We start from the raw sequence: 26640 nt of genomic DNA, 5'->3' as shown, positions 1-26640 counted from the left end.
TTTAAGCGAAAAAGAGACGAGGAGAAAGAGTAATCAGGCGAGGGAGATTACGTTAGCGAAGCTACCGTGACCCCCTCTGTCACTTCAACGTCCACTGTAGCCGGCGGAGGGAGAACATATAGATTCAATGCGAATTGGCTCAAAATGTTCCCATGGCTAGAGTTAGAAATCAATGTCATGTTCGGCAAATATTGTAGAAGGGAGAAACAGGCGGGAAACTCGTCCATCGTGTCAGGAAACGCGCATCTGAAAAGAGATATAGCGCAGCGAAACATAACATCTCGCGGCGGCATAACCAGTGCAGAGATCTGTACCTGTTAAGACACCATAACGCACGGTGTCAGCAGCCTTGATGAGGCAAGTGCTGCTGTCTGAGGAGAAGAGGAGACAGCTGAAAATAAACATACCATACTACATTTCGAAAGAACGTTTGGTCAAATTTGGTCGGACAACCGACCTCGGAACACTCCCATGCCATTGGTAAATTGTTTCTCTTTATAGGCTTTATTTTTGTGTAAAGATTAATCATTATTCATAATGGAGATACAAACTAAATTCTAAGAAATACTTTTGTGTAATTGTTTTTTTGTGTTGTCCATTCGAGGTGTTTTGGATGCCACCAAGGCCGCATTTTGTGCTGTTTGCCCAGAGGAGGATGGAGGGTCATGGATGAAGAAGTGCATCTCCTTCAGGGCAGATGGTGCCACCAGGGGGAGTGATTGACCACTTGCAGAGAGGCAGGGGGGCATATAATCCCAATCCACTGTATGCCACATAGATTTGTAACTAATAAATGATCTGATTTAGTTTTATTTGCTAGCAGAGAATGTTAAACAATACAGTGTGTGTCTGTGTGTGCGCTAAGTGCTGGAATGGTAAATACCACAGAATTATTGTTTTCTGTTGGCACAAGAGATGGGGAGTTGAATTGTTTGGAAGATTCTGTTCTGACTTTCACAGGCTAGAGCTGGCAATACTGACCATTCAGAAGAAAGAGCCAAATGTGTCTGTCGTGTAAGATCTTCTGAATCTGATATGGAAAAAGTATCACTTCAGCGGAAAATCCAAACGAGAGCTCTATGTTCTCGGGCAAGAGCTCGATGTGGATATTTGCACACCGTCTAGCGTCAAGGGAACTCGCTGGATCCCCCATGCCCAAGGACCTTGCAGCTGACTAAGGCCAGTACTACATTGTTTTGCAACACATCAACAACAGCGGAAGTACAAGGGCGGGCAAAGATGGTCAGTTTTACACAGGAAATGTAATACCACACTAGTTTTAAAAAAAATAGGTTCAAGACTCAAATGAACTTTCAGAATCAAGTAATTTACAGGTGATAGTTTTACTCACTACTTAACAGATAAAGCGGGAAATGGAGAATGCACTCGTGTATTCTGCCATTTTCTCTGACATGTTTGAGGAGCTATCCTCACTTAGCCTCACCCTGCAAAGAAATGACCTGATCCTCCCCCAAGCCACGTCAGAGTTGAGGAAGACAGTGACCAGACTGGAAGCACTAAAGCTTAAGGCAAAGGCAGGAGACATGCTGGAGAAGATCCAGACCATGCTTGCTCAGCAGCAGGGTGATGAGAGGAGATTCCAGGTGTGTTAGGATGAGAGCTTGTTAGGATGCAAGAGAAATCGATTATTAAAATTGATGATTAAGACAGATTCTCAGTGTGAGAATCAATGTATTTGTTGCCCAATAGAACGATTTGAAGAGAAGGAGGGAAATGCAGTGGAGAAGTCTTTAAAATTTTTTTATGGGAGACAGACAAATGGCCAGACATTTCATTGTTTGTGTGTGTGTGTGTTATTTCTGTTAAAGGGTATAACACTGAAGGGTAATCTGAAAGGCTTCATGGACCTCACCAATCCCTAGCTGAAGCAGCACATGGAGGTGGCCATCAACATCGGCGTGGATGATCTCAAAGCCAGGTTTGGTGGTTTGCTGAAGGATGCGGGTGTCCAGACCCCAGTGGTCTTTCAGAGTGCTTAACCCTGACACATGGCCAGAAGACCAGGCCAGCCTTCTCACCTTTGGCAATGATGGTGTGGCAGACCTGATGAGGCATTTCAAGGAGCCTCTAGAGAGATAAGAATTTATTTGACACTGCATTGCCATATGAGACAATGTTATGTTTGCATATTTGCAAACTCACTTGCACTGTTAAATCCTGCAGATCGGGGTGCAACATGGCTGCAATCCAGGATGAGTGGCAAGGGCTGAATAGCCTGGTCAGCCACAATTTCAAAGACAAGTCTTACAGTGGCATGTGGGAGACCATGTTGACAAAGGACCCCTACAGGCACGATTACAAGGTAGACTTAACAGTCCTGAGTGGTTATGTAAGGTATCCTTCTATGGTTGATTTTGATAAGTTAATGGTAAGATTTAAATTAAATTGAAAGAAATCATCTTTTCCCTAGAACATAGTGGAGTTGGTGCAGCTTCTGCTGGTGCTGCCCATTACAGCCACCCAGTGTGAGCGAGGCTTCTCTGTGCAGAACTGGATTAAGAATTCGACAAGAAGCTGCCTTGGGGTCTCCAACACCGAAAACCTAATGAGGATCAGCCTGGAGGGGTCTTCTGTCGAGGAGTTGGATCACACTCCTGCCGTGGACCGCTGGCTGACCTCTAAGCATGCCAGACGGCCAACATACAGAAGCAGCTGGACAACTTATATCCTTTGCGTCTAGTAGCCATGGGTCAATGTGTGATTTTGGTGGTATGTGCTGTTGCACAGATGTGTGTCCCTTAGTACACTCATGCAGTATAAATATGGATGTAATAAATTGTTTATTAATAAACTCTGTGTTACTTGAACATTTTTCATTGTGCTCCTAAATTTATTTGTGTGCTTCTACATTTTTTTACATTTAGAAGCACATGTACTCCTTGGGGAAAAAGTTAGCATAGAGCCCTGGTACCACTCACAAGCTATTTAGGGATTGTTCAAGTACCCTGTTCAAGTGTGCACAGTCACTATGGTACTGAAAACTACATGCAATGATACTTTTATTCTAAATTGATCACCTGTCATTCTGCTTGCTCTGGCCTGCACCACTTGGTAATGAGCCTCCATTCCAAGCCCAGCTGGTTTCCACACTGGCCAACCTGAATCACAACTGCAGACATCAATCAGTATGGTCTTGCTGTGATCAAGCTAGCACAACTGTGCTCCGATAAACAAATCACGAGGAACATCCTTTTTTTCTCTACATAAACATTGAGCTTGTATGGTAACTAGCTATGTCAAGTAACTAACTGAATATCTATCACATTAGACTTGTATCACACATAGCTAGCTAAACATGAACGTAGGCTACCTACAAACAGTGGGGTGTTTGTTACAAACAATCCGAGCGCCAGGTGATAAACGTTAGCGTCGTTCCACAAGCAGAACTTCCAGACACTTGGACGTTGCCAGTCTGCACGTTATTACCAAGCTAGATAGTTGGTGGGAAACAGTGGGAAAGCTAAAAATACATTTAAAAAACTATATTTGATCGTCATGATGGAATGTCGAGAGGGGAGGAGTCGCCGTTGTAGCACGGCATTTCTAGCAATTTAGCTAGGTAGCCATTGTCAAAAGAAAATATAACGTTAGCCAACAAAATTGTGCAACCTAGCTAGAAATGACATGTTTAACTAGCTAGCTATTTATTTTTTAGAATACCTCACCAAATTGAGTAGTAATCACAACTTTGCACCGCTTTTCTGATTAATAGGCTAGGTACTTACAGTTAGCTAGGTACAATTTCGAACCCGAACACCCCGTGTGGATTTGACGTCGGCAGTGCTTGATGTTTTTCAGCCAAGACGAGAGCCGGAGCTGTTTGTTATCGGCGTAAGGTTAACGTTAGAAGATGGGGGACCTTTATGACCCAGAGCACCCGAAAGAGTGAGTATTTGGCTGGCTTATTTTCTGTATTTTTTTTGTTGATGATTGATTGGGCTTGTCGTAATACACACAACTTCCAAGGTGTTATTAGTTACAAGCTAGCTAGCTAGCAGCTAACGTTAGCTTAACCGTTTCCATGCACGCTACGCTAGTTAGCTTTCCAGTCTAGTTTCCTACACAACTAGTGTTGGAGTACCTTTGTGGCCACATAGCTATGTTTCATGGTAGATGGCTAACTATGGTAAAGTGGCATGTTGTATTTAGTTAATGCGACATGATCTCAACCCACCTATGTACACCGGCAGCTAGCCTTCAATTTAGTTAACACGACCAGATCTTTCACACAACCAAGTATAGTTAGCCACCAATGTTGCCAGCTAGCTAACTAACGTTGCTGGATGTATTTAGTAATGGACAATGCATTGGTTGCAAGCTAGCTAGTTAGATGTTGTGCAAATTACTTTTGGGAACAGACAGTTACGTTTACAACACAAACATTACTCGGTTATTAACTAAGTTGTGCTAACTTGGATATTTAGTTAGCTAACGTTAGCCAATTCGGTCACCCCCCACCACAACAGGCCTCACTTGCAGGCCTCGACTCCTCGTTGTAGAATGTTAGACCCGGTCTTATGGAGTAGAATTATAGAAACTCCATGCCATTCAAGTGTATGCATTTTTGTGTATGTATTTAACGTTAACCAGTTCACAGAAGAGGCCGTTGGCTCTGTTGTTGAGCTCATCTGTGTAACGTTACATATTAAACTAATCGGTCACCCCACATTTGCAAGCTGTGTGATGAAAAGATTGTCATGTCGCCTTGTCTTCTCGCTGTTGGTGTAGCTAGCCAGCCTAGATAACCTTGCTAAATGTGATTTAGTGGAAGCGTCAAAACATTTCTGAATAATGTTTTTGAATTGTGTTCTTTTCTCTACGGTGTTATATCGAAAGACAGCTACTCGGCTCCTCTATCATGAGCTAATCACTTGCTTTCAATCCACTGACTACTATGAATGTCAATGCGAGCAATGGCTTCCTCTTTCTGCCAAATTGAAATGATAGATAATGCCGTTAAACAGACATGTCGTTTCTGACCAACGGTCAGAGGAAACGGGTCTATGTGATACATACTCTTATTTAATGGCATTTAGTAAGAATTGTAGCTAGAACCACCATGTAAACATTTGGTGGATTTAGGCATAATTTATACATCTACATTTGGCATAGGCACCATTCTTCTATTTTACTCGTGTTGTAAGTGTTGTGGCATGCCGCTGGGCCCTTCAGGCAGAAAACAATCATCTGCAGAGTTGACATATACACAGTTTATTCATAGGCTATAGCTACTGGCTGTAGTTTGTGGTCAACGTTTAAACTGGTGTTCATTTGCACAGAAAACAGTTTGCACATTTTCTAGTCAAAGCTTTGTTACAAGCAACTTCCAGTGTTGAACATGTGGTGGTCATAAGGTAAACAAATGCAGCCAGATGTTCTTTGATTTGAACCTATGGTTTTAAAGATAACAGAGATGGTAGCAGCTCAACCCCCAATTGTCTACCTAATTTGAGTTGGGGGATCAGTTTAATTCTTTTGAGACTGAGTATTGTATGTTTATTGTTGGTGTGTAACCCAATGTATTTGTTTTAATATTTTGTTAGGTGTGACATCACGTTGGAGAGCTCACTGCTCTGAACTGGTTTCTTCTTGGCCAGCAGCTTCTACTGGGCTACAAACGCCAGAACCACTGTGTAATGGATGCTCTGGTGAACTCAGAGATCAGGTACTTTTCCTTTTGATGGTGTCAGAGTGGCACTATAGACTGTCTGTAATCGATGCCCTTTGCTAGCTAACTGAAGTGACACTAGGGCCTAGGACAGTGTTTCTCAACTTCAGTCCTTGAGTACTACCAACTGTACACATGTTTGTTGTAGCTCTGGACAAACACACCCGATTCAACTAACCATCAAGCCCTCAATGAGTTGAATTAGGTGCGTTTGTCAGGGGCTACAACAAACATGTGTGCTGTTGGGGGTAATCAAGGACTGGTGTTGGGAAACACTGGACTTGGAGATTGTAGCCGTCAATGGTGGGCAATGGAATGTATGTATGCATGCAAAGTAGACTACACCCCTTAACAACTTAATTTGGATCTAAAAAGACACCCACCTCCCCTCCTATTGGTCATTTGGTCCATTGGTGTATCCAATGAATAGCCATGACATCATTCCTGGTGTGTTGAATTCTGGAATGTTGATCTCATCCCAGTGCTCCAGTTCTGAAGACTATCAGTGCTGCTTTAGGGAAGGCGTCTGTTTGAAAAGCAACTGCCTCCTGTAGGTTGATGTAGTTTACTGTATACTTTGACCCCATTCTGTCAGTGCTTTGTGCCCATCATAACTTTCTTATTTCAGAAAAGTTGCTGAATTTCATTACTCAATGTGAGCAAGGTCAAAGCAGTGGTAATTGGACCCTAGTAAAAACGACGATACTCATCAGGAGAATGTGTTCTATCAACCTAGCTTGTAAAAGGGCTAGCTAGATAAAACATTTTTTTAAAGTGGCTGCAGATCCGACTTTTCGGGGACCCGTCTTCCCGGGGTTAATCTCTCTGCATACAATGGGAGGTTACATCAGATATGGGCTAGTATGTCAGGTGCCCCTGTCCTATAGATGTTAGTGTGTACTCAAGCTTCAGCCTCTGTCTGCCCAGTTTGTTTGCTCAACCAACCTGGTGTGGACTCAGAAGTCTTGGTCACCATGGCAGCAGTCAACCTCACAGAATATTAACAGACAAAAGGTGCACAACCTGAGTGCAAAGATTCCATGACTCTTTATCTTTTGTCCTTGAGAGACGATGACAGGGTTCACTTGATGCGTTAAGATTGCTTTTGTCTTTGTCCTGAGCGACTAGTGCTTTTTTGAGGTCGTTTCGATTATTAAAAAATAATGATGTTTTTTTTTTTTTTTTTTTTTACATTAAATGCATTATGAAATAAGGAGCTTTTCAATCGAAATTCCATTGGAATGGAAATAGTGAATATTCAATTGCCAAAGCATTGAACATTTTCCATTGTCTCTGTCAGGTCCACATTGAGTAGACGTCAGAAGAAAAACATGAAATTGCTATGAAATAATACAATATTTCAGTTGTGTATATGACTTAGTTTTTATTTTATTATTTTCATTCGTTAGTCATCAGCTCAGCTCAGGTAGTAGCAGCCGGCCAGGCCATCTAACGTTATCTCTGTAGTACAGAGAGTCTGTACTCCCCATACTGTACTGTCTTTAGTCATCTTATTTAGCTAGCCTGCCTACGTATGCTGCAAAGCTCTCTGACAATCCTTCTACTAGTTCTTCAAAGTAGATAAGGCAAACTGTCTCTATCCCTTGTTGTTGTGTACATTCCTCTCTCATGCAGTCTGTATATTTTACCTAATGTAGCAGGCATAAGTGTATCCGTCTCTGTCTGAGCCAGAAAGAACAGCCACAATAGATTATGATCATTGTAGTTAATTACCACGTTTCTGCGCTTAACTAGGTTGAATATTTCCTAAATGAAAACTACAACTCCCTTCAACCCAGCGTCCCACATAGTTCTTGACTTGATTTCTCTCGTGAATGATTTTGATTTCTCTCGAGAAATGGCTCATTGGGCTCACAAAAACTACATTGTATTCAAGTAATTGAACCAACGTCAGTCAATTAGTTGTTTAATAACAAAAAAAAGTGACATTTTGATTCATGGCTCAGCACTATTTTTGTCAGATAGCTTATTTCTCAAGTAAGATTATTCTGTCACCCTTACACATTGTCTACCTCGATGTTGTTTTTAATACTATTCAAACCTGACTTTAAAAATATTTTTTTCTATTTGTAAATACAGCTAATTCAATATGTTTATAATGATGTATTGCAGATAGGCCTATTTCAGGAGGATTCAAATGAATGAAACCACAATCCTGTTTTATCCTTTGTTAAAATAACAGGAACTGACACTAAAGTGGACATGAAAAGGCTCCTCCCATGTTGGTAACGGTCATTTTAGAATGGTCTGACTTTTGAAGGTCACAGAGAAAAAGAGAACATCAAATCCTAAAGGAATACGTTACCCAGTGTGTTGCCTAGCAGCTTATTGTACCGTAAAGGAAACCAGGACAATATTGAGTCCTCCTAGTAGAACAAAAGAGTTGATTGCTTTCTCATAAATGTGAATTAGACCTTTTTCTACACTACGATGACATGTAGTTTCTATGATGAGACCCCCTGCGTTAAACAGGACATTTTTCACCAACCGCCAGGCTATCCCTCAAGCGGCCGTGTGTTCTACATCTTTGCATGAAATAGTTTTTATTTGTATGTTTTACCGTTGCCTTATTGGACATCGATTTACATTACATTTCATAATACATTTTGTGTGATTGCTAAAGCGTTGAAGGGATTTTCAGATGTTGCAACATAAGTCTATGAATAGTTTACATTGATTTGTTTTTTTTGTTTTTCCCCCCCATGCACTCCTAATGTTACCTCAGGGAAGAGGGAGGAGATACCTCGGTAAGTCTATTATTAAAAGTGTGATGAATACGTCTTTGTTCATCTGTTTTGTATTGGACAAATAGCTGGTGTAGTTGTGGTGGATCTTTTTGAGTTTGACCATTTCAATAACATAGAAATCACCTTTGGGAAACTGAATGATCGGTCATATGGTTTGGTTAACTGTAATAGTTTCTCCTCAAATTATAGCCATGGTAACATCTACTTATTTTGTTCCCTGTACAGGTCAAGGTTGAGGGCCTCACCAAGGCAGCTATACTCAAAGGCCTCTCGCCTCGAGTGATGTTGTCCAGCCATCTCCTGCCTAAAGGAACCAAGAGGAAGGTGAACCTGGACGATCAGGGTCGCCAGAAAGTGTCTTTCAGCTTCTCTCTGACAAAGAAACCGCTGCAGAACTTATTCCTGGCCCCTCCCAGTCAGGAAAAATCTCTTGCTGAGCTCCCCTCTGTCCTGTCACCTACAACCTCACTCCCTCAGGACAGAGCAGGACAGCATACGGAAAGCAAAAATGAGCAAATGCAGCCACCCTTGTTGGTGCCCACACCAGTAGCAGAGATCCTTGCACCTCAGACGGCAGTATCCTCAGTCCCCAAACCTAAAGTGGACTTGGGAAAGATGCACTTCAAGAAACAGATTCTCAGTGCATCTGTTATTGAAGAGAGTCCCATAACCAGTGTTGTCTTACAGGATCCACCCCCTTCCGAGCAACAGGTTTTAATGGAATCTTCAGGTAAAATTGAAACTGTCACCCCAACACGAACGCTCCAGTCTCAGAACAATCTTCAGAACATGGACAATGACTGCCCCTCTGAGAATGCTCTCACTCGTATATCTGATGTGAAGCTGGACCTTAGTCTCAAGGAACCGACTGATTCCTCCCACAAAGGGAAAGTGGATGTAAACACTTCCAGTATAACAGAGCAGCAAGACGCCTCAGAAAACATACAAATCCGTTCCCGGTCGGACAGCACACTCCCTGGCTCAGAATCGGATGCTGATTCAGTGCAGACGTCTTCTAGCTACAAGTCAGGTGAACCCAAGGCCACAGCAAAGTTGGAAAGTAGAAGTAAGGATACAAAAAATATGTCCTCTTCTCGCTCCAAATTAGAGGAAACAGAAAAAAGTTCTAACCATTCACGTTCTGAGAAGGACGAAAGAACCTCTAGTTACTCAAAATCTGACCGAGATTCCAAGTCTGACCGAGAATTGAGGTCAACCTCTGACCGAGAATTAAGGTCAACCTCTGACCGTGAATCAAAGCACACACCCTCGCGGTCATCCCGCTCTGACAAAGGCCGCAGAAGGACTAAGAGTCGGTCAAGGTCCAGATCAAGAGGTCCCCGGACAAGTTCCAGATCTGAGACACGCTCCAGATCTGAGAGATCTAGAAGCGAGAGAGGGTCAGGATCACGGTCTGATCGGTCATATTACGACTCTGAGCGGAGGTCAGGAGGTCACAGAAGTTCTCCGTACAGAGAGAGGAGAGGCAGCTCTCGCTCTCGGACCGATAGCAGCAGAGTCCGCGGCGACAGTTCTGACTCTGAAGATGACCACAGAAGAACTCGGACTAGAACAAGTGATTCCAGCAGGTCATCCACCCATTCTAGCTTGCAGAGAGATTCAAAGTCATACTCATCTCACTCGAAATCTGAACGCGATTCAGAGATAGATAAAATAACACAATCTTCTAAGTCTGAGAGGGCCTCAAAGAGAACTGTTGACTCCAGTTCCCTCCAAAAGTGCTCTACTGATGTAGAACCTAATCACAGGAAATCCAACACCCACTACAAGCCGGACATCAGTGTTCGATCCACTCATTCCAGTCCACATGCCCTCTCTCAAACATCGGACAAAAGGCTCCAGAAAAGCAGCTGTAGTGAATCTGAGGTAGCTCACAAAGGGAAGTCTCAGTCACAGGGCTCTGACCGCTCTTCTGGCTCTGAAGGGGCATGGACATCTTCCACCAGTAAATCAGACTCTAAGCAAATGTCTGCCTCCATGTCATCAGTGAAAACTAATAGACAATCAAAGGACACATTTCACAGTCCCAATAAGATACAAACACATGAAACCCCTTCTGATGCTCACCCTCAGAGCAAAAATGTCAAAGCAGGAGCAGATCCCCATGTAGCAGATACTTGCCAGAGGGAGGATGTTGGCAACATGAATGACATCACATCCCAAGATAAAGGCTTACAAAAAACAACTCTGTCGTTACCTTTAAATTGTGATCCAACTGACAGATTGCAAGAACCAGCGTTGGATCTAGTTAATGAGAAGATCCATCATTGCATTGAGGTTCAGAATGACTCGGCAGCAACTTTACCGAACAACTCTAGTGGAGACCAATTCTGTGAAAAATTTGCCTTAGGGGACATTGACAATGTTAATAAAAGCCTTTGCTCTGAACAAACGAAAGATGCACAGCGTGTAGACCCCCAAATAGAATCCACTGAGAAGTGGGTTGATGTAACCAACTCGAGCTTTTCCTGCAGTAATGACAGAGTAATACCCAGCCAGGATAAGACTGTTTTTCAAGGTTCAGTTGGGTCAAAGTCATTACCATCTACAGTATCTGTCAGAGACCACCCTAAGCAGAACACTAAACCAGAAAATACTGTATTGTGTTCTAGTAGAAATGTGAATATCAACATGCAGTCTTGCAAAAACGTCCCTCTCAAATCTGAACCCTCCAGTCCTGAACCTCAGTTTCCCAACCAGACTGAACAACAGAACTCTAGTTTAAGGAAAAACAGAGGTAAAACAAAAAAATCGCGTTGGGATATTGTTGGACAAGACACCTCAGACAGTGATAATCCTCAGAAATTGCCTTCCCAAGAAAGTAAACCTGCTGTGAAAAAGGTCATCTCCGTCAAGAGAATTGAGTTTTCTAAAGACGTCAGCCAGGAAGATCCGTCTCTGAAGGGTCAACTGAAATGGGAAGCTGAGTTGCATTCCGAGACGATTAAGCAAGAAATTATTATCACACAAGAACACAGCTCAGCACCAATAACTTTTGGGAACGACCAATCAGATTCCGCAAACCTAACTGCACAACGAGGCACCTGTGAAACCAGCAGTGACCGTTTAGACATCAAACCCCACGTCAGCCAAATGGATGGAGATCCCTCACTTTTAAATAATACCTCACATGTAGACAGAGCTAGAAGGGAGCAGGGTAGGAATGATGATGATGATAATGAAGAGAAACCTAAAGATGGCCCTCACGAGAGCAAACTGCTGAAGACACTAGTGTCGAGCCAGGACGGTGTAGGCCAAAGCGAGGACAGTGACACTGACGATTCAGAGTCGGACTCAGACTGCGGTGTTGCCGTGAAACGGATGCACTCTGTGGTGGTTGTACCAAAGAATTCCACCCTGACTCACTCGGACACAACAGACAAGCCTGCGTCTCCCTGCACTCCAAGCACTAGCCCAGGACGTCAACAATACGCTAACAGGGCCAGTGGCCAAGAGGGTGACCTGGACAGGAATGAGATCCCAAGCAGAGTAAGCCCTCAGCAGAGACATAGAGGTTTTCCTGCCATGTGTTCCATCAACACAAGTAATCCTTGTGTTGATGGAAGTCTCTCTGCACATGACATCATGGTATATCAATCACAGAGCAACATGGTTGATAGCACCAGCCAGCTCGAGGGCTCCAACGCCACCGATGCCCAGCCTTCTAAGGATCCTTATAGCAGTGCCCGTGAGAGACCAAAGATTGGTGCCGCAACGGTGAGCCAGATTGCTGCCCACAGCCTTGAGAACTCCTTCAGGCAGTCTGACACAGGGCATCCACAGCATTATGGAAGTGGCAAGGGTGGCGGGATGCTTTCCCGTTACCAACATGGAGACTTTGCTAGCTCTGATGACTTCAACAGCAGTCTGGGCTGGGACTTCACACAGTCGGAGCAGCCCAGCAGTACGTACCAGCAGCCTGACAGCAGCTATGGGGCATCCCAACAGCATCCTAACACACAACAGCCAGGGAACTCTTCTTTGGGGCAGGTGTACAGGACAAACAATGGGGCCTACTGGACCCAACTACCAACTACGACTCAACCCACCTGCAGACCAGTCTACCTCCATGTGCCTGCAACACATTATCAGGAGCCTGTTGGTCAAGTCCATCCTGACTCCCTGACTAATGACTGTGATGAGGACAGCGAGGGGAAACCAGCAGGCCTTAGTAGACTAGCTGTGGAATGCAATGGTCCCAAGCTTCCAGGCTCGCTAGCCTTCGTACAAGCCCATGAAATAAGCAGCAACTGCAGAGGCTCTGTCAACGCCACTCCAGAGAATATTTCCATAGTTGAACCCCCCAGAGACAAGGACAACTCAAGGCCCCACAGAGGCAGGGGTCCTCCCAAGAAAAGGCGTCCAGAAATGGAGTCAGATTCGGACAGCGAGACAGAACCTGTGCTGGCTAGCAAAAGGGAGCGACTGGCAGAAAGGGAGCTCCCCAAGGTCTCCAAAGAATCCAGGGAGATTCCAGGTCAGGCTGAAGTGCAACGCCCTTTGCTCAGTCTGAGGGACTTCCGGGACGCCAGCAACTGGAGGGAGATGGCAAGGTCTAAGAAGATGCCACCATACTTTGACCTGATTGAGGAAAACCTGTATCTGACTGAACGGTGAGATTTTGTTCGACTTTTGTTTTTTTGCAATAGTCGGCATGCAAAGTCAACGAAACAATGTTTTATTTTATAAATTAGTTGTACAGAATTTAAAAGCGATTATCATCATATGACTTAAGCATAAGTATCTGACTGTAGAGAAACGACCACTGAGGAATTTCTGTTGATCTGTACAGGAAGAAGAACAAGTCTCATCGAGACATCAAGCGAATGCAGTGTGAGTGCTCTATGCTCTCGAGGGAGGAGCGGTCTCGTGGAATGATGGCTTGTGGGGAGGACTGCCTTAACCGTCTGCTGATGATCGAGTGGTGAGTTCTTCTCCTTTGCATCACCCTGGTAATACCAAACTGTAAAGCAGATCAAATACAGTTTCTTCAGAAAGTATTCACACCCCTTGACTTTTTCCACATTTTGTTGTGTTTAAAATGTATTTAGATTTTGTTTCACTGGCCTACACACAATACCCCAGAATGTCAAAGTGGAATTATGTGTACAAATGAATAATAAATGAAAAGCTGAAATGTTTTGACTCGACACGTATTCAACCCCTTTGTTATGGCAAGCCTAAATAAATTCAGGAATAAAAAGATGCTTAACATGTCACATAATAAATTGCATGGACTCATTCTGTGCGCAATAATAGTGTTTAACATGATTTTTGAATTACTACCTCCTCTCTACCCCACACACAGAATTATCTGTAAGATCCCTCAGTCGAGCAGTGAATTTCAAACACCTATTCAACCACAAAGACCAGGGAGGTTTTCCAATGCCTTGCAAAGAAGAGCACCTATTGGTAGATGGTTACAAATACATTTTTAAAAAACAGACATTGAATATCCCTTTGAGCATGGTGAAGGTATTAATTACACGTTGTATGGTGTATCAATACACCCAGTCACTATGAAGATGCAGGCATCCTTTCTAACAGTTGCCAGAGAGGAAGGAAACCGGGCAGGGGTTTCACCATGAGGCCAATGGTGACTTTAAAACAGTTACAGAGTTTAATGGCCGTAATGGGAGATAACTGAGGATGGATCAACAACATTGTAGTTACTCCACAATACTAACCTAAATGGCAGAGTGAAAAGAAGGAAGCCTGCACAGAATAAAAATAACACAAAACATGCATCCTGTTTGCAATAAGGCACTAAAGTAAACCTGTAAAAAATGTGGCAAAGAAATAATTTTGGTGCTGAATAAAGCATTATGTTTGGGGCAAATCCAACATATCCCTGAGTACCACTAATCATATTTTCAAGCATGGTGGTGGCTGCATCATGTTATGAGTATGCTTGTCATTGGCAAGGACTAGGAAGCTTTTAGGATAAAAATCCTAGAGGAAAACCTGCTTTCGAACAGACACTGGGAGACAAATTCAGATTTCAGCAGGACAATAGCCTAAAACACTATGCCAAATATACACTGGAGTTGCTTACCATGACGACATTGAATGTTCCTGAGTGGCAGAGTTAGTTTTGACTTAAATCGGCTTGAAAATCTATGACAAGACATGAAAATGGCTGTCTAGCAATGATCAACAACCAACTTGACAGAGCTTGAGGAATTTTTAAAAGAATAATGTTTTACTGTCCAGGTGAGAAAAGCACCTAGACTTACCCAGAAAGACTCACAACTGGAATTGCTGCGAAAGGTGATTCTAACATGTCTTGACTCAGGGGGAGAATACATTTTATATTTCTGTATTTCATTTTCACAAATTTGCAAGAATTTCTAAAAACATGTTTTCACTTTGTCGTTATAGGGTATTGTGTGTAGATTGGTGAGAGAAAAAAAAATCAATTTGAATCCATTTTGAATTCAGGCTGTAACACCACAAAATGTGGAATACAGCGCATTCGGAAAGTATTCAGACCCCTTCCCTTTTTCTACATTTTGTTACGTTACAGCCTTATTCTAAAATGGATTAAATAAAACAATTTCCTCATCAATCTACACCCAATACCCCATAATGACAAAGAAAACTTTATTTAAAAAAAATTGTTGGTGTGCAAATGTATTAAAAATAAAAAAACATACACTACCATTCAGAACATGAACTACCGTTCATTTTCTGTCCATTAAAATAACATCAAATTGATCAGAAATACAGTGTAGACATGGTTAATGTTGTAAATGACTATTGTAGTTGGAAATGGCAGATAAAATATTTTTTTTGAATATCTACATAGGCGTACAGAGGCCCATTATCAGCTACCATCACTCCTGTGTTCCAATGGCACGTTGTGTTAGCTAATCCAAGTTTATAATTTTAAAAGGCTAATTGATAATTAGAAAACCCTTTTGCAAGTATGTTAGCACAGCTGAAAACTTGTGCTGATTTAAAGAAGCAATACAACTGGCCGCCTTTTTAAAACTAGTTAAGTATCTGGATCATCAGCATTTGTGAGTTCGATTACATGCACAAAATGGCTATTCTTGTTCTGAGAAATGAAGGCTATTCCATGCAAGAAATTGCCAAGAAACAACTGTACAACTCCCTTCACAGAACAGCGCAAACTGGCTCTAACCAGAATAGAAAGAGGAGTGGGAGTCCACAACTGAGCAAGAGGATAAGTACAGAAGGGTGTGTAGTTTGACAAACAGACACCTCACAAGTTCTCAACTGGCAGCTTCATTAAATAGTACCCGCAAAACACCAGTCTCAACAGTGAAGAGGCGACTCCGGGATGCTGGCCTTCTAGGCAGAGTTGCAAGAAAAAGCCATATCTCAGACTGGCCAATAAAAAGAAAAGATTAAGATGGGCAAAGAACAGACACTGGACAGAGGAATATTGGAAAAAAGTGTTATGGACAGACAAATCTAAGTTTGAGGTGTTTGGATCACAATGAAGAACATTTGTGAGACCTAGAAAAAAATGAAAAGTTGCTAGAGGAGTGCTTGATACCATCTGTCAGCATGGTGGAGGCAATGTGATGGTCTTGGGGGTGCTTTGGTGGTGGTAAAGTGGGAGATTTGTACAGGGTAAAAGGGATCTTGAAGAAGTAAGGCTATCGCTCAATTTTGCAACGCCATGCCATACCCTGTGGACGGTGCTTAATTGGAGCCAATTTCCTCCTACAACAGGACAATGACCCAAAGCACAGCTCCAAACTATGCAAGAACTATTTAGGGAAGAAGCAGTCAGCTGGTATTCTGTCTATAATGGAGTGGCCTGCAGTCACCGGATCTCAACCCTATTGAGTTGTTGTGGGAGCAGCTTGACCATATGGTACATAAGAAGTGCCTGTCAAGTCAATCCAACTTGTGGGAGGTGCTTCAGGAAGCATGGGGGGAAATCACTTCAGATTACTAGAATGCCAAAGGTCTGGAAGGCCTGCAAATGGAGGATTCTTTGATGAAGCAAAGTTTGATGGACACAATTATTTAAATAAAAAATAATTATTTATAACCTTGTTAACGTCTTGACTATTTCCTATTCATTTTGCAACTCAATTCATGTATGTTTTCATGGAAAACAAGTCCACCTGTGGTAAATTCAATTGATTTGGTCATGATTTGGAAAGGAACATACCTGTCTATTTTTATTTATTTTTTATTTAACTAGGCAAGTCAGTTAAGAACAAATTCTTATTTTCAATGACGGCCTAGGAACAGTGGGTTAACTGCCTTGTTCAGGGGCACATATAAGGTCCCACAGTTGACAGTGCATGTCAGAGAAAAAACCAAGCCATGAGGTCGAAGGAATTCCCCGTAGAGCTCCGAGACAGCATTGTCGAAGCACAGATCTGGGGAAGTGTACAACAAAAATGTCTGCAGCATTGAAGGTCCCCAAGAACAAATTGGCCTCCATCATTCTTAAATGGAAGAAGTTTAGAACCACCAAGACTCTTCCTAGAGCTGACCGCCTGGTCAAACTGAGCAATTGGGTGAGGTGACCAAGAACCCGATGGTCACTCTGACAGAGCTCCAGAGTTCATCTGTGGAGATGGGAGAACCTTCCAGAAGGACAGCCATCTCTGCAGCACTCCACCAATCAGCCCTTTATGGCAGACTGGCCAGACGGAATCCACTCCTCAGTAAAAGGCACACGACAGCCCGCTTGGAGTTTGCCAAAAGGCACCTAAAGGACTCTGACCATGAGAAACAAGATTCTCTGGTATGATGAAACCAAGATTGAACTCTTTGCCAAGCGTCACGTCTGGAGGTGGCAGCATCATGCTTTGGGGATGTTTTCAGCGGCAGGGACTGGGAGACAAGTCAGGATCAAGGGAAAGATGAACGGAGCAAAGTACAGAGATCCTTGATGAAAACCTACTCGGGACCTCCGACTGGGGTGACGGTACACCTTCCAAAAAGACAACGACCCTAAGCACACAGCCAAGACAACGCAGGAGTGCCTTCGGGACAAGTCTCTGAATGTCCTTGAGTGGCCCAGCCAGAGCCCGGACTTGAACCCGATCGAACATCTCTGGAGAGACCTGAAAATAGCTGTACAGCAACGCTCCCTGTCCAACTTGAGAGCTTGAGAGGATCTGCAGAGAAGAATGGGAGAAACTCCCCAAATACAGGTATGCCAAGCTTGTAGCGTCATACCCAAGAAGACTCAAGGCTGTAATCGCTGCCAAAGGTGCTTCAACAAAGTACTACTTAAAGGGTCTGATTTACTTATGTGATGTTTTATTTTTAATAAATATTTTAACCTGTTTTTTGTTTTGTCATTATGGGGTATTGTGTGTAGATGGATGGGGGGGGGGAACATTTAATCCATTTTATAATATGGCTGTAATGTAACAATGTAGAAAAAGTCAAGGGGTCTGAATACTTTCCGAATGCACTAGTTTTACATCATTGGTCCTTTACCAGTTCATCTTCAAACAGGGAGATTTGCAATGACTGATATGTGGTTGCCTTATTTAATCTAGTCGAATGCACTGACTGTAAGTCGCTCTGTAGAAAAGCGTCTGCTAAATGGCCAAAATAAAAACAAATGTAATGTCCCTGTCTTTGCAGCTCATCACGCTGCCTGAATGAAGGCTACTGCTCCAACCGGCGCTTCCAGATGAAGCAGCATGCAGATTTTGAGGTCATCCTGACTGAAGATAAGGGCTGGGGACTGAGGGCGGCCAGGGACCTGATACCGTAAGGCTCTTAGATCGGATTTTTTTATTTTTAAATGTAATCTTTTATTTAACTAGGCAAGTCGGTTAAGAACAAATTCTTATTTACAATGACGGTCTACCCCGGCCAAACCTGGACGACGCTGGGCCAATTGTGCGCTGCCCTATTGGACTCCCAATGTGATACAGCCTGGATTCAACCCAGGGACTGTAGTTACGCCTCTTGCACTGAGATACAGTGCCTTAGACCGCTGCGCCACTCAGGAGCCCTGTACTCCTTGATTCATGGTAAAAAAAAAATTTATAACTAGCACCCAGGGCTCGTTCTCAATAGATCGTATCCTTGATTCCTCGCATCCTATCTCCTCGCCTCCTCAACACACATTGGAGAGGAAGGTCTGAGAGAAACCCCTTGGACCTTCTCCAATACGGTTGAGAAGGATGTGTGGCGATAGGATGCGAGGAATTGCGTAAAGACAAAATGAGATGGAACCCTGGCCATTGCCCTAAAAGCTGTACACAAAGGAGTCATGCTAATATTTTTCCACCATTTTGATAACATTTCAGAAACACTTTTGTGCTGGAGTACTGCGGAGAGGTGTTGGACCACAAGGAGTTCAAGACACGGGTGAAAAAATACGCTAGCATGAAGAACATCCACTACTATTTCATGGCTTTGAAGAATAACGAGGTGAGACCACTGGAACGTTGACATGTAGTCCACTGAACTCCTGAAACGGGAACAAGTATAGGCTGCGTCCGACATGGCTCCCTATTCCCTATAAAGTGCACTGCCAGACCAGACCCCAACAAGTTTAGGTGTGCATCCCAAATGACACCCTGATTTGGCTCTGGTCAAAAGTAGTGGCTTATCTAGGCTATATAGGGTGCCATTTTGGGATGCACCCAGAGTGTTGTATTGTTTACAACTGACAGGTAATGTGAAAGGTTACCTGAAACTCCTTTCCTCTGTGTCTTCTCAGATCATAGATGCCACACTGAAGGGGAACTGCTCTCGCTTCATGAACCACAGCTGTGAGCCCAACTGTGAGACCCAGAAGGTATGTAGCCCAGGGGCCCCTTTTGGTATTTATTTTTTTATTTAACTAGGCAAGTCAGTTAAGAACAAATTCTTATTTACAATGAGGAACAGTGGGTTAACTGCCTTGTTCATGGGCAGAACGACAGATTTTTACCTTGTCAGCTCGGGAATTCGATCTAGCAACCTTTCGGTTACTGGCCCAGCGCTCTAACAACTAGGTTACCTGGTATCTGTCCAGTGTTTCCAGATTTCTATGAAATGGGATCTATAATTCATTATAATATTAGTGAAATAGTTAATTAAATTTTTTTGGAAGAAAACTGTTAAAGCAGCTTTTTTTGTTTTTTTAATGGTGTGGGCTTATACCGGTCATGAATATTTTTATAGACAAGTAACGGCTGACTGGCCAGCTCAGCCAGTTAGCCGTCTCGCCTAAAAACATGACCTTATCCTCTATATGAGGAAATAGCAAGCATTTTTGAAACCGTCTGTTTGATTTATATGTTTGAGGTGGGGTTTATTTCTCTCTAATTGATGCTTGGGCCACATACAAGTATAGGTCAAGTCAACAACATTTCTTTGCGTACGAGTTAACAGATTAGGAGCATTTAAAAGTGAGAATTTCACTGGACAGTTCATTTTAAAATGTAAATACATTTCATTCACTTGTCTTGGTTCAGAACCATATTTGCCTGTACTTCGCTCTACTTTTAGTCTGGTTGTGTGTGTGTGTGTGTGTGTGTGTGTGTGTGTGTGTGTGTGTGTGTGTGTGTGTGTGTGTGTGTGTGTGTGTGTGTGTGTGTGTGTGTGTGTGTGTGTGTGTGTGTGTGTGTGTGTGTGTGTGTGTGTGTGTGTGTGTGTGTGTGTGTGTGTGTGTGTGTGCGTGCGTGCTCTTGCCAGCTCCATTGCTGCCGTTGTCAAGCCAAACATGACAATGAGTGACAAGAAGTTAGCATTCTAGCACAAACAGACTAGCACTGAGGCTACTTTATCAGTGAGCTGTATCTCAGGCTGTGATTTCATTTGACATTTTAGTCATTTATCAGACGTTCTTATCCAGAGCGATTTACAATTAGTGCATTCATCTTAAGATGGCTAGGTGAGACAACAACACATCACGGTCATGACAAGTACACTTTCCCTCAAACTATTTATCAGCAAAGTCAAAAACCAAGTTTGTTTTATCCTGACCTCGCTAATGTTTATTTCTTGGTTTCTGTATTTCAGTGGACTGTGAACGGCCAGCTGAGAGTTGGGTTTTTCACCTCCAAGACCGTCACAGCTGGTACAGAGCTTACCTTCGATTACCAGTTCCAGAGATATGGGTTAGTGTCTCTCCCCCTTCGATTACCAGTTCCAGAGGTATGGGTTAGTGTCTCTCTCCCTTCGATTACCAGTTCCAGAGGTATGGGTTAGTATCTCTCTCCCTTCGATTACCAGTTCCAGAGGTATGGGTTAGTCTCTCTCTCCCTTCGATTACCAGTTCCAGAGGTATGGGTTAGTCTCTCTCTCCCTTCGATTACCAGTTCCAGAGGTATGGGTTAGTGTCTCTCTCCCTTCGATTACCAGTTCCAGAGGTATGGGTTAGTATCTCTCTCCCTTCGATTACCAGTTCCAGAGGTATGGGTTAGTCTCTCTCTCCCTTCGATTACCAGTTCCAGAGGTATGGGTTAGTGTCTCTCTCCCTTCGATTACCAGTTCCAGAGGTATGGGTTAGTATCTCTCTCTACCTTCGATTACCAGTTCCAGAGGTATGGGTTAGTGTCTCTCTCCCTTCGATTACCAGTTCCAGAGGTATGGGTTAGTGTCTCTCTCCCTTCGATTACCAGTTCCAGAGGTATGGGTTAGTGTCTCTCTCCCTTCGATTACCAGTTCCAGAGGTATGGGTTAGTGTCTCTCTCCCTTCGATTACCAGTTCCAGAGGTATGGGTTAGTGTCTCTCTCCCTTCGATTACCAGTTCCAGAGGTATGGGTTAGTGTCTCTCTCCCTTCGATTACCAGTTCCAGAGGTATGGGTTAGTGTCTCTCTCCCTTCGATTACCAGTTCCAGAGGTATGGGTTAGTGTCTCTCTCCCTTCGATTACCAGTTCCAGAGGTATGGGTTAGTATCTCTCTCCCTTCGATTACCAGTTCCAGAGGTATGGGTTAGTGTCTCTCTCCCTTCGATTACCAGTTCCAGAGGTATGGGTTAGTGTCTCTCTCTCCCTTCGATTACCAGTTCCAGAGGTATGGGTTAGTGTCTCTCTCTACCTTCGATTACCAGTTCCAGAGGTATGGGTTAGTCTCTCTCTACCTTCGATTACCAGTTCCAGAGGTATGGGTTAGTCTCTCTCTCCCTTCGATTACCAGTTCCAGAGGTATGGGTTAGTGTCTCTCTCTACCTTCGATTACCAGTTCCAGAGGTATGGGTTAGGTCTCTCTCCCTTCGATTACCAGTTCCAGAGGTATGGGTTAGTGTCTCTCTCCCTTCGATTACCAGTTCCAGAGGTATGGGTTAGTGTCTCTCTCCCTTCGATTGACCAGTTCCAGAGGTATGGGTTAGTGTCCTCTCCCTTCGATTACCAGTTACAGAGGTATGGGTTAGTTGTCTCTCTCCCTTCGATTACCAGTTCCAGAGGTATGGGTTAGTATCTCTCTCCCTTCGATTACCAGTTCCAGAGGTATGGGTTAGTGTCTCTCTACCTTCGATTACCAGTTCCAGAGGTATGGGTTAGTCTCTCTCTACCTTCGATTACCAGTTCCAGAGGTATGGGTTAGTGTCTCTCTCTCCCTTCGATTACCAGTTCCAGAGGTATGGGTTAGTGTCTCTCTTCTCCCTTCGCATTACAGTTCCAGAGGTATGGGTTAGTGTCTCTCTCTACCTTCGATTACCAGTTCCAGAGGTATGGGTTAGTCTCTCTCTACCTTCGATTACCAGTTCCAGAGGTATGGGTTAGTCTCTCTCTACCTTCGATTACCAGTTCCAGAGGTATGGGTTAGTCTCTCTCTACCTTCGATTACCAGTTCCAGAGGTATGGGTTAGTGTCTCTCTCCCTTCGATTACCAGTTCCAGAGGTATGGGTTAGTGTCTCTCTCCCTTCGATTACCAGTTCCAGAGGTATGGGTTAGTGTCTCTCTCCCTTCGATTACCAGTTACAGAGGTATGGGTTAGTGTCTCTCTCCCTTCGATTACCAGTTCCAGAGGTATGGGTTAGTGTCTCTCTCCCTTCGATTACCAGTTCCAGAGGTATGGGTTAGTGTCTCTCTCCCTTCGATTACCAGTTCCAGAGGTATGGGTTAGTGTCTCTCTCCCTTCGATTACCAGTTCCAGAGGTATGGGTTAGTGTCTCTCTCCCTTCGATTACCAGTTCCAGAGGTATGGGTTAGTGTCTCTCTCCCTTCGATTACCAGTTCCAGAGGTATGGGTTAGTGTCTCTCTCCCTTCGATTACCAGTTCCAGAGGTATGGGTTAGTGTCTCTCTCCCTTCGATTACCAGTTCCAGAGGTATGGGTTAGTCTCTCTCTACCTTCGATTACCAGTTCCAGAGGTATGGGTTAGTGTCTCTCTACCTTCAATTACCAGTTCCAGAGGTATGGGTTAGTGTCTCTCTCCCTTCGATTACCAGTTCCAGAGGTATGGGTTAGTGTCTCTCTCCCTTCGATTACCAGTTACAGAGGTATGGGTTAGTGTCTCTCTCCCTTCGATTACCAGTTCCAGAGGTATGGGTTAGTGTCTCTCTCCCTTCGATTACCAGTTCCAGAGGTATGGGTTAGTGTCTCTCTACCTTTTTCCCAAATGGCACCCTATTCCCTTTTTTAGTGCGCTATTTTTGACCAAGGCCCATAGGATGCCATTTAGGACGCAGCTTCTCTCTTTGGACTTTAAATGTCTGTTGTAACACATCAATGTTTGACTGTCTGTTCTAATACGTCACCCTGCTGTTGTAGTCATTGAAAACATAACAATACATTATTAAGCCCCTGTTTCTCTCTTGACCGACCGTATAGCTATGGTGTAGTGTTTTACTCCTTCTCCTCTGTGCACACCAGGAAAGAGGCCCAGAAGTGCTTCTGTGGGGCTCCCAGCTGCCGAGGCTTCCTGGGCGGGGAGAACCGGGTCAGTGTAAGAGCAGCGGCAGGGAAGATGAAGAAAGAGCGCCCTCGCAAGAAGGACACCTCCGTGAGCAATGCACTCACTACGGTGAGTGTGTAGGTCAAGTTTGGTAATGGCACTCCCCCAAGAGTCCCAGGTTTTCCATAAATGCTGTTTTGGAAGAATCCTGGAATAAGTAGGACATCTGAGGAATCTTCCAACAAAGAAGTGATCAACATTTTGCAAACCTAGGACTGGCTGTCTGAACAGCCGTCACTTGAAAATGTGTTGGGGAAGTGACCTGTTATGGAGTTCATGTCACTATCAACCAGAGTGAATATTTAAAAGTCCAATGCAGCTGTTCTTATCTCAATATCAAATCATTTCTGAGGTAACAATTAAATACCTTACTGTGATTGTTTTCAATTAAAATGGTCAAAAACAAACAATAGCTTCTTAGCGAAGAGCAATTACTCCAGCAAGAATTTAGCTAGGACTGTTTTGTTTGGGAGTGGACTGAGTGGAGAGGAGACTTTTGGAACTCTTTCTTATTCATCAGTTAACTCATTTACCGCCTGGTGTCACCGCCTGGTGTCACCGCCTGGTGTCACCGCCTGGTGTCACCGCCTGGTGTCACCGCCTGGTGTCACCGCCTGGTGTCACCGCCCTGGTGTCACCGCCTGGTGTCACCGCCTGGTGTCACCGCCTGGTGTCACCAGGGAGGACAAAACATTAACCCACCAAGCTGGGCTGAAACTTCAGGCGGCCTTTTCAAACAGCTATTACACTAAAATGGCATTATCATTTCACAGTATTATTCCAACCTCATAGGGTGGAAATATATAATTAAACTCATTTGAAATACAACTGTAGAAGTTACAATCTGTTCTCTTCCCCCTGCGATGTAGGTTTATGTTTTACCCTGGTAGTTAGGATTCCACACATTTTAACATTTTAGCTGTTGACCCATAATAGTCCAATTTGTAACTGGTAGATGAATTCAGCATAGTCTGATGATGTGCCAATGAGTTCATCTTTAAACTCAGGCATTTAAAATGCAAATGTTCTGGCCAATAGATGAACTACAGTGGCATGTAGCTATGTCATAACTCTGATCGGATGATCTGCTGAAACCCCCAGCAGTGATGGCCTGTGTCCCAAAGAGCTCTGGTCAAAAGTAGTGCACTATATAGGGAACAGGGTGCCATTTGAGATGCTGACATGGTCTAGAGAGACAGATATGGGTCAGGTTTGTACTAGCTTTAGGCTAATTGTTCTGAGAGCTCAAGTGTCTTCTCCTTCCATAAATATCACTGATACTGAACACAAAAGGACTGGCTATTTTAGCCCCCCAATCCACATCACCATGAAAGCTGCTTGTATCAGTTTTGCAGAGAAGAAGTAGTTTTGTCACAGTTCTGGGGTCTGTGTTCAGTACGTTGAATAGATTATCTGTGGTCTTTATAGAGCTACAGTAACTTCTGCAGAGCATAAGACTCTCCCATTCATGTTCAATGAAACCTTGGCATAGGAGGCTCAAGCAGCTCATCGTAAAAATTCGCTACGCTGTCCTATTTTCAAGAATTTGGCGCGATTCAGGCCAGAGAACACTTGATAAAGTGGCTCACGCTGGCAAAAGCTACAAGTGTAGTAGCTAAAAAACTGTTTGTTACTGCTGATGCTGAGTGTTAATGCTGCTCTGTTACTGGTCAGTGTGTTAATGCTGGTCTGTTACTGGTCAGTGTGTTAATGCTGGTCTGTTACTGGTCAGTGTGTTAATGCTGGTCTGTTACTGGTCAGTGTGTTAATGCTGGTCTGTTACTCGTCAGTGTGTTAATGCTGGCCTGTTACTGGTCAGTGTGTTAATGCTGGCCTGTTACTGGTCAGTGTGTTAATGCTGGCCTGTTACTGGTCAGTGTGTTAATGCTGGCCTGTTACTGGGCAGTGTGTTAATGCTGGCCTGTTACTGGGCAGTGTGTTAATGCTGGCCTGTTACTGGGCAGTGTGTTAATGCTGGCCTGTTACTGGCCAGTGTGTTAATGCTGGCCTGTTACTGGCCAGTGTGTTAATGCTGGCCTGTTACTGGTCAGTGTGTTAATGCTGGCCTGTTACTGGTCAGTGTGTTAATGCTGGCCTGCTGTGTCTCCAGGTGGACGAGGAACTAGAGGCTCTGCTGGAGAACGGGGAGGGTCTGTACGATGAGAAGGAGGTGGTGTCTCTCTGCAGGCTGATGGTCAGAGTGGAGACCATGGAGCAGAAACTCATCTGCCTCAAACTTATCCAAGTAAGCACACCTGAGCCACCACCAATGAACACCGGCTGTCTGGGATGGCACCATATTTCATTTATAGTGCACTATATTTCTCTATATATTCATAGGCCCTGGTCATTTATAGTGCACTATATTTATATATATATATATTCATAAGCCCTGGTCATTTATAGTGCACTATATTTCTATATATATTCATAGGCCCTGGTCATTTATAGTGCACTATATTTATATACACTGCTCAAAAAAATAAAGGGAACACTAAAATAACACATCCTAGATCTGAATGAATGAAATAATCTTATTGAATACTTTTTTCTTTACATAGTTGAATGTGCTGACAACAAAATCACACAAAAATAATCAATGGAAATCCAATTTATCAACCCATGGAGGTCTGGATTTGGAGTCACACTCAAAATTAAAGTGGAAAACCACACTACAGGCTGATCCAACTTTGATGTAATGTCCTTAAAACAAGTCAAAATGAGGCTCAGTAGTGTGTGTGGCCTCCACGTGCCTGTATGACCTCCTTACAACGCCTGGGCATGCTCCTGATGAGGTGGCGGATGGTCTCCTGAGGGATCTCCTCCCAGACCTGGACTAAAGCATCCGCCAACTCCTGGACAGTCTGTGGTGCAACGTGGCGTTGGTGGATGGAGCGAGACATGATGTCCCAGATGTGCTCAATTGGATTCAGGTCTGGGGAACGGGTGGGCCAGTCCATAGCATCAATGCCTTTCTCTTGCAGGAACTGCTGACACACTCCAGCCACATGAGGTCTAGCAATTGTCTGGCATTAGGAGGAACCCAGGGCCAACCGCACCAGCATATGGTCTCACAAGGGGTCTGAGGATCTCATCTCGGTACCTAATGGCAGTCAGGCTACCTCTGGCGAGCACATGGAGGGCTGTGCGGCCCCCCCAAAGAAATGCCACCCCACACCATGACTGACCCACCTCCAAACCGGTCATGCTGGAGGATGTTGCAGGCAGCAGAACGTTCTCCACGGCGTCTCCAGACTCTGTCACGTCTGTCACATGTGCTCAGTGTGAACCTGCTTTCATCTGTGAAGAGC

General features: G+C 43.8%; 1 protein-coding gene and 1 long non-coding RNA gene across 4 annotated transcripts in view; both read left to right on the top strand.

Moving 5' to 3' along the window:
* The first annotated feature begins 178 nt into the window (after positions 1-178).
* Positions 179-2832, top strand: LOC115187690 (uncharacterized). 3 transcript variants are annotated; one of them, XR_003876113.1, is made up of 5 exons: positions 179-480; positions 605-765; positions 961-1242; positions 1477-2323; positions 2432-2832. It is a non-coding gene; the product is annotated as an uncharacterized LOC115187690 (long non-coding RNA). The 3 variants fall into 3 exon arrangements; XR_003876114.1 differs by having other exon boundaries at positions 605-1242; positions 1477-1604; positions 1830-2323; XR_003876112.1 differs by having other exon boundaries at positions 605-1242.
* Positions 2833-3768: 936 nt separating this feature from the next.
* LOC115187661 (histone-lysine N-methyltransferase SETD2-like) overlaps positions 3769-26640 on the top strand; it is a 49681-nt gene continuing 26809 nt past the window's right edge. Inside the window, exons 1-11 of the mRNA XM_029746631.1 lie at positions 3769-3906; positions 5565-5686; positions 8436-8457; positions 8683-13091; positions 13271-13402; positions 18070-18198; positions 18744-18867; positions 19160-19237; positions 20446-20543; positions 23248-23398; positions 25440-25574. Coding sequence (XP_029602491.1) covers positions 5658-5686; positions 8436-8457; positions 8683-13091; positions 13271-13402; positions 18070-18198; positions 18744-18867; positions 19160-19237; positions 20446-20543; positions 23248-23398; positions 25440-25574 — 5307 coding nt within the window. The 5' untranslated portion in view covers positions 3769-3906; positions 5565-5657. The remainder of the gene's footprint in view (positions 3907-5564; positions 5687-8435; positions 8458-8682; positions 13092-13270; positions 13403-18069; positions 18199-18743; positions 18868-19159; positions 19238-20445; positions 20544-23247; positions 23399-25439; positions 25575-26640) is intronic.

Source organism: Salmo trutta, unplaced genomic scaffold (assembly GCF_901001165.1).
Source record: "Salmo trutta unplaced genomic scaffold, fSalTru1.1, whole genome shotgun sequence".
NCBI classification, from domain to species: Eukaryota; Metazoa; Chordata; class Actinopteri; order Salmoniformes; family Salmonidae; genus Salmo; species Salmo trutta.
This window is presented reverse-complemented; position numbering and strand designations above follow the sequence as displayed.